At 34.0% G+C, this 8,460-nt stretch overlaps 1 protein-coding gene across 3 annotated transcripts; it reads left to right on the top strand.

Annotated features, from left to right (window-relative positions):
- Positions 1-359: 359 nt before the first annotated feature.
- Positions 360-8,205, top strand: LOC107800980 (uncharacterized). 3 transcript variants are annotated; one of them, XM_075233304.1, is made up of 9 exons: positions 360-890; positions 1,021-1,077; positions 2,128-2,183; positions 2,336-4,499; positions 4,587-4,898; positions 4,989-5,085; positions 5,169-5,383; positions 5,546-5,641; positions 6,082-6,542. In XM_075233304.1, exons 4-9 carry the CDS (start codon positions 4,387-4,389, stop codon positions 6,170-6,172), a joined length of 924 nt encoding a protein of 307 aa, XP_075089405.1. In that variant the 5' UTR covers positions 360-890; positions 1,021-1,077; positions 2,128-2,183; positions 2,336-4,386; the 3' UTR covers positions 6,173-6,542. The 3 variants fall into 3 exon arrangements, 2 of the variants coding, with proteins under 2 accessions (XP_075089405.1, XP_075089404.1); XM_075233303.1 differs by having other exon boundaries at positions 4,980-5,085; XR_012700252.1 differs by lacking the exons at positions 2,336-4,499; positions 4,587-4,898; positions 4,989-5,085; positions 5,169-5,383; positions 5,546-5,641 and adding exons at positions 7,859-8,014; positions 8,100-8,205 and having other exon boundaries at positions 366-890; positions 6,082-7,634.
- The last annotated feature ends 255 nt before the right edge of the window (positions 8,206-8,460 follow it).

Genomic DNA, 8,460 nt, shown 5'->3' with positions numbered 1-8,460 from the left:
GACAGTATAAGTAAGTACGTCCCGGCAAGGGAACTTCAGCTAAAACCAAACTTGTTCCAACATCTAACTACCTCAACTAGCACCGATACTCAATCGTAATTAATTTCCACGAGAATAATCATAATCCTTGCTCAACACAGAGAATCAACAACTTAGACATTCGTAGTATTTATTAAGAGCACAACAAATTTCAATTTAACCCTACAAAAAAATGCTAAATTTGCGTAGGTTTTATTGTGGCGGTTACTATAACCTCCGCAATCTATATCAAATTGTGGGGGTTTATTTACCTCCGCAAATATAATATATTTACGGCAGTCGGTAACCTCCGCAACACAAAAGAAATAGCACCCACTAACCCCAATGTTTCCCTCGTTTTTTTAATTCTTTCCCTCTTTTTTTTTTCCCAAACCCCTTTCTCATTTTCAGCTACAAACTAAAAAAGACCCCTCTATCATTTTCAGAAACGTTCCTTTAACCAAATCCATAACAGACCTAGCAGACAAGGGATGAAAATGAGCAGCATACAAATTCCTCAAAAATTCCTTTAATTGGATTAAGTTTATGTGATTTTGCTCCTCGATTAGCAAACAAATTCCTCAAAAATTCCTCTTCGATTTTGCTTTCATAACAACCCACTTTCATACAAATTCCTCTTTAATTTTGCTCTGATTTTGCTCTTTCATTCTTTGATTTTGCTTTTTTGTCTTTCTTTCATCATGCATGTGGGTTTTAAGTTTATTTTCTCAGTTAATTTCTATTTTTCCTTTACTGATTTTTTCTCTTTCTTTCATCTTGATGTTTTTCAATTCTCAACAGAAAGTAGCAGAAATTTAGTAGAATCAATGCATTTTGAATAAGGATATAACACTCTTTGTTGAAATCGAGATGTAAGTCCTCTTTCTCCTTTTGCATTAGGTATTATAGGTACTAGAATTTAGATTTTTTGTGTATTTTGTAGGTTCCTTTCTGTGATTTGGGTCTTAACTGAAATATTTTTCTTTTGCATGTGCATTTTAGAACTCCTGCGGACCTTCAGAGAAGATACAATTGTCACTGGTTGCTTTTCCTCTCAAGGTAAATTTTTTTTGTTTTTCTGTTTAATAATATTGGAGTCACAAAAATATATCTTACCTATTTGAAGTGCAGTATTTGAACATTACCTATTTGAATATTACATATATGAACTTTAGTTATTTTTCTGTACAAAAACTACAGTACTACTTTCCAACCGGCAGAAAATGGACATTACCTATTTGAAGTGCAGTAAGTACTGCATTTGAGCCTGTGTTTATTTCAAGTGGTTGTAGTTTCTTTTGAATTGCTATCTTAGTCGCATCTGTAGAGCTGTTTGTTATGCAAATATGCTAATTTTGACAGGAAATATCATATAGTAGCCTAAACTCTAGTCACCTTAGTGATTTTTGGGGCACCTCTTATTCCTCCTATCGCAGGTTACTGACTCCCCAATGAGGAGCCTTTTGTAATTAATTTGTTGTTTATCTTTGATATTTTAGTTTGTATATTTCCCTCTTTTCCTTTACTATATTATTTTGTTGTTCTTAAGGTGGTGCTGAGGCTCTTTTCATATATGTAAATACTTTTGTATAGGCACAAAACAAGTAGGAACATATCATTACCTCTACAAGGAAAATGGCTTCAGCTATCCAAATAAAAATTTCAGTATAGGCACAGAACAAGTGGGAACATATCATAACTGGCTACACTTCTATATAGTGGTTTAAGATCAGTAGAATCATAGCTATATGAGTATGAAAACGGGTCAACAACATATAAGTGACTCATCGAGGAGTCCTAGCAATTAAGAAATTAAGAGAAATCTGCTGCATTTCTCCTATAATAGAAGTGTGGAAATGTGGAAATGTTTAGAAGAAAAGCAAAGTAAAGGACCGAAGTAACATAGAGATTGGTAATAACAATCAATATGTGTATGTGTATGTATTTGGTTCTATCTTGTAATTTGGACTTCTTGTATCAATTCACATCAACTGCTAATTTGCATTTATTTATACATATAGCAGTCCAAGCTACATTATCTTACAAAATATTATAATGTTATTGCGTTGATAGGTTACTAAATCATCCTTTCTCATGGAAATATTGTAGGTTATAGTAAACACTCTTGCTCAGAGAAATCCTTATTGGTGGATCACTTCTGAAAGGTTATATATCAATACTCTCCAATGGATAAATCTTGGATTGGAATGCCTAGAAATACAACAAAATATTTACTTGGTTTGAATCAATTTCTAAATTTTGCATTTAAGAATGCTTGTATAGGAGATAGAATAAAATATTCGTGTCCTAAATGTAGTTTTGGGAAGTGGCAGACCAGAGAGATAGTGTACGATCATTTGATTAGCAAGCCATTCCCTCAAAATTATATTACTTGGATTCTTCATGGGAAAGCAGAAGTGTTGGAGAACTCTACAAGCACAGAGGTTATCATAGATGCACTGGCTCCTGAAAATCCTATGGAATTATTGATAAATGAAGCATTCCCGGGTTTAAGGCATGAGGGCATTGATTCAGGTCCGTCACAAGTAGTAGGAGAAGAAGAAATGTTAAATGATCTATCTTTTTCAAATAACAAAGAATTTTTTGAGTTGCTTAGAGATGGAAGTGAAGAATTATATGAAGGGTCCAAGTACTCGAAGCTAGAATTTTTGTTAAAGTTGTATCACATAAAGTGTTTGTCTGGGCTAAGTGACAAAGGAATGACTATGATGCTAGATTTACTTAAGGATGCATTTGGATTTGCAAAGATACCTAATACTTTTTATGAGGCCAAGAATACCATAAAAAAGCTTTGTCTTGATTATATCAAGATAGATGCTTGTCCAAACGATTGCATGTTGTACTGGGGAGATGATACTAATGGGGAAACATGCAAGAATTGTCATACTTCTAGATGGAAGCCAACTAAGAAGAGCAATGATAATCACATGTCTACTAAAGGAAAGAAGAAAAAGAAGCAAAAGATGCCCGCAAAAAGTTTGTGTTACTTTCCACTGAAACCAAGGTTGCAGAGATCGTTCATGTGCTCTAAAATTGCAGAGCATATGAGATGACATGTGAAAGATAGTAACAGAGATGGAATTATGAGGCATCCCATATATGGTGAGGCATGGAAGAGATTTTATATTACTTTTCCTGAATTTGCTTCTGATCCTAGAAATGTTCGATTAGGCCTAGCTAGTGATGGTTTCAATCCTTTTGGGATGATGAGTACTAATTATAGCATTTGGCCAGTGATTTTAGTTCCATATAACCTTCCACCTTGGTTGTGTATGAAGCAACCAAATTTTATCCTCTCAATGATCATTCTAGGTCCACGTACGGTGGGGAATAATATAGATGTATACCTACAACCGCTTATTAAAGAGTTGAATGAGTTGTGGTGTGAAGGTGTGGAAATTTTTGATTCATCAAAGAATGAAATATTTATAATGCGAGCAGCTCTTATATGGACAGTTAGTGACTTTCTTGGACTTGAAATTTTATCTGGTTGGAACACACATACCGGTTTTGCATGTCGATCTTGTAATTTTGACACAGAACCTTGCCGACTTCGTCATAGTAGAAAGTGGTGCTTTATTGGTCATCGCCGGTTTTTGTCAAGAAACCATAAATTTAGATTGATGAGGCTTCATTTTTTTGGCAATATGGAAGAGAGAAACCCTCCAAGGAAGTTAACTAGGTCAGATATTTTGAATCAAGTGGAAGAAATTAATGTTACATTTGGAAAACCAGCGGAATTGAATGAAAGAAGGAAAAGAAATCAACAAAAAGGTACCGAGGAAAGTGCAACTCAACAATTGAGAAAAAAAGCATATTCTTCAATCTTCCATATTGGGAATTCAACTTGTTGCGCCATAATTTAGACGTTATGCACATTGAGAAGTATGTGTTTGGTAATATTATATACACTTTGCTACATGATAAAGACAAATCAAAGGATCATGTTAAGGCTCGAAAAGATCTACAAGATATGGGTATATGGCGTGATCTTTGGCTAGTTGAGAATGAGAATTGCCGGCTTGCTTCATTTGCAATTCCAACAAATAAAAGAGTTGACTTTCTCAAAACTTTTAAAAAAATCTCGGTGCCGGATGGTTATTCAAGTAATATCTCTCGTTGTGTTGATCTAGATAAAAAGAGGATATTTGGACTAAAAATCCATGATTGTCATATCATTATGGAACAATTGTTGCCCATAGCAATTCGAAATGTGCTTCCAAATCATGTTGTTGCAGTCTTGATAGAGCTTTCATCCTTTTTAGACAATTTTGTTCGAAAAGCTTGAGCCTCTCGGACCTAGAAAAGCTTCAAGATCGGATTGTACTCACACTTTGCCATTTAGAGATGTTGTTCCCTACATCCTTTTTTACTGTAATGATTCATTTAACTGTCCATCTAGTGGATGAAGTAATACAAGGTAGACCGGAACATTATCGGTGGATGTATTTTGTTGAAAGGTAAACATTACTTACTCAACATAATTTCAATCAATCTTATAATTCAAAGTAAATACTTATTCTAATACCTTTTAATTTTGGTTATAGATTGTTAGGTCATTTCAAGTCCCTTATAGGGAATAAAGCACAACAAGAAGGTTCCATAGCTGAGGGTTACATTGTTGAAGAAGCCCTAACTCTTTTTTCTCGTTATTTTGAGGATATTGAGTCGAGGGTAAATAGGCCTAAACGTGTAAACAATGGACCAAATCTTAATGAGGCTTCTGAAATGTCATTTATATTCCCTACACAAGGTAAACCTGTCGGAGGTTCTGAAACATTCACCATGACTCAACTTGAGAAGACTCAAGCTCATCGATATGTGTTACTTAATTGTGCAGCAGTAAAGCCGTTTATTAGGTATGAAAAATAAATTAATTTAATTATTTACAAAAACTTTGAGTGAAGTGATTAAAATTGATACAATTAACTCCTTTGTAGTGAATTTAGGGATTACATAAGAAGGAATTCAAGAGGCCGGAGACCTTCGGCAATCGAAGTAGAAAGGAGAGTTAATAAAGAGTTTCCTGATTGGTTTCCAAAGCGAGTGAGTGAAAATGCTTATCTATGCTTAATTAACTTTCTTGTTTTAATTTTGAATATTTGACAAAAATAAATTTATCTATTTAGATTATGAATCCGGATTTAGCAAACACAATCTCGACTGATTTGGAGTTTCTAGCACAAGGTCCATGTCCAGATTCGGGAAGGTTCACTGCTTATAATATTAATGAATTCAAATTTCGGACATTGTCTAGAGAACAAGGATCTCAAACTCAAAATAGTGGAGTTTTTCTTATGTCTGACACCTCTTGTATTGCATCCAACACTGACAGAAGTGCGAGGTAAGCAGACTTGCCATATTATGGGAAGTTGGAAGATATTATTGAGCTTAATTATTATGGTCAGTTTAAGGCTGTGCTCTTCAAATGCCAGTAGGCTGACACTACTCGATATAGAGGGTTCAAAAGAGATGCTTGGAATTTTAACTGTGTTAACTTTTCTAGATTGATTCACACTGGTGATCGTGAGGAGCATGATCCTTATATTGAAGCATCTCAAGCAAATATGGTGTACTATGTTAATGATGAAACTGATGAAGGGTGAGTGTGGCGGTACATTTAAAGCCAAGAGATTTATTTGATATGGGATAGGTGGTTGAAGGAGAAATATACGAGAATGAGCCATTCCAACTTCAAGAATTTGAACAATTTTTTGATGTTAATTATGAAAATGTTCAACTTGCAATAGATGAGCATATGTTTGAATAGGAATTAGTCCCGTCCTTAGGTTTTCCTCCAGTTCTTCATGGTGAGTATTTTTCATCCCTCTGAGAGTCAAAGAAATATTTAATTTTATATCATTATAAAATTTGCATCAGATTTTGTTCTACCCCGCATTGAAGATATATAAGAATTCATCTAATTTTTTTGATTATTTGAACATCTTTCTTATAATACATATGTGGATTGTTTCTTCTTAAATCATTCGACTTTTCTTCTACTAATTTTGTGAACTCCTGCTTTTCTTTTATTGCTTGCAGGTATGCCGAAGCCCAAGCGTTACGAGAACTTCCAGAACTCAATTCAGTCAGCATATGCATCACAAGGTGTAACACAACCTTTATCAACTGAATCAACACCTTCGCATTTTGATGATACACCACAAGTTCAACCAATAACACGACCAACACCTTCAAGTCATGTTGCAACAAATCCAATTCTGTCAGATCAGACAACAACACAGCAGGTTCCATCAGTCCGGGCCGCGTCACAACAACCACCATCTAGAAAGCGTAGTGGACGTGTGTCTTCGCAATATTGGACTGTAGATGCAATATATATGTTATTGCCATTAAAGCCACCACTTTAAATCTCTCTGCCACCACAAATTCTCTTTCTTCGTGACTTCTTCCACCTACTAAGAATCCTCTCTCTATTTCCTCTATTGTACACTTTACAGAAAAATCTCTCTGTTTATTCTCCAAAAATATTTTTTTTGTCACCTTAGTCTTCAAGGGTTGAATTTGTCTGCTTTAGATATGGATTAATCATCTGAAGAGTTTTCTGTTTGACTTTAGGTTCTGACAAAGTGAAACCACAAAATGATATTTGACAATTAATTAAATCTCCTCTTATTTGCTACCTTCTCCTTATTTAATATACTTGGTAGAGAAGTCTACTTTAACATATTAAGAAAATATCTTAGATGAAAAATTAGAAGTACACGTGCAGATATAAATAATCCAGGAGGTGACAAACATTACATATAGCTCTGAAGTTGCTAGAATTTGATCAATTCATAGATGTTCTCATCATCCAGTGTGAAATCTTGATTGAGTTATTTTAATATTTTTGCAATATTTTTGCTTCTTTCATGATATAAGGTAAGTAAGAGTGAAGAGCAAGGTCCATGTATTTCTTGTGAAAAGTGATCTTAAAACACTTCCCCTCAGATCTTAGAATGGAATTCAACAGCTTCATAAATTTCGTTGTTGACTTGGCCATCAAAGAATAGAGAACCAGATTGATTTTTGTTTTTATCTTTTAAGATTCACAAGGATCCAACAAGATACTTAAAGTGAAGAAAAGGTACATGTTAAATTTATCTAATGGAGAACCTATTGTGGTTAATTTTGACGACATGAATTCTCCCATCAGTGAAGGACAAGGCGTTCTTGCAGTTTTTTTTGGAATTTTAGCAACTGACTGCTCCATTTTTCCAATTCACTTTGAGAAATGGCTGGATTTACCTGTGACAACCTTCAACCGTTGTTATGATCGATTTATAAAGGTATTATGAGGCATACAATATCTCTATTTTATGTCACTAGATTTTATATTTGCATATAATAATTATCTAACCATTGGTTTATTCTTGAAGCCACGATTTTGTTTTCGAACAACTGAGTCAAATGCAAGACGATTTTTTTATAATTCTATGTGTAAGAAGTGGGGCGCAAGAAGGCTAAAGTTGTTTGATAAGGTCTATGATCCACTTAAGAGCAGAGCTGAGATAATGGATAGCGTTCCACTGGGAATTCCACCGGATCAATGGATTTCTTATGTTGATTACCGCTTTAAAGAAAAGACACATGTATTTATTTCAAGAGGTTGAACCTTCGGAGGTTCCATAAGAGATTGCTTCGTGCCTATTATTATTCTTTACTTGATCACCAATTCTGCTTTACTTTTTCAAAGTTTATAACTTTTCTCCTAATCTGTTATGTATAAGATCTAAACAACTATTATGTATAAGATCTAAACAAATAAAGAAATGAAATTAAAGTTTGTTTGTGCCTTTGTTCTTTTGTTAAACAGATATTATGGTTTTACAAATATACAACAGGCAATTATGTGTAATTTGTGGTATCTTTTTGTAAGGAAATTTGTAAAAGAAATGCTGAAATCCGGAAGAAACAAATTGTTTCACATATCGGTGGCTCCAAATATAACTCCAGAAGAAGGGCTGAAATGGTGTTGATTCATTTTGAATACTTTAATTGAACTAAAAACTATTTTAGTTAGTTAAGTTAATGCGACTTTAACTTTTCATTTATAGATGGTTGAGACTGGACTAAAGTCTGGACGAGGACAGCTTTATCTCGCTACACATAGGAATAAAGATAGATCATATGTTAATGAGGCGGCAAAAGAGATATGTGTAAGTTTTTAATTTCTTCCATCAAATTTGCAATTATTTAGTACCTAGTAAGTTATTGGTTCTAAATCTGTTAAGATATGATAGTAAAGGAGAGTTCTTTACACTATTTCCTTTGCCAAGAAATCATAGTGGAAAAAAATCAAGAAAAGGTGTCTATTCTCAAATTTTATGGGAATCAGAAGGAATAATATAATTATGTGATCCAGTTAAAAGTGGATTTTTGATATGGAGTTTTAGAGGAAAGAGCAATAATTTTGAT

The sequence above is a fragment of the Nicotiana tabacum genome, chromosome 16 (assembly GCF_000715075.1).
Source record: "Nicotiana tabacum cultivar K326 chromosome 16, ASM71507v2, whole genome shotgun sequence".
Classification (NCBI taxonomy): domain Eukaryota; kingdom Viridiplantae; phylum Streptophyta; class Magnoliopsida; order Solanales; family Solanaceae; genus Nicotiana; species Nicotiana tabacum.
The sequence above is the reverse complement of the archived record's forward strand: the minus strand, read 5'-3'. Positions and strand labels throughout refer to the sequence as shown.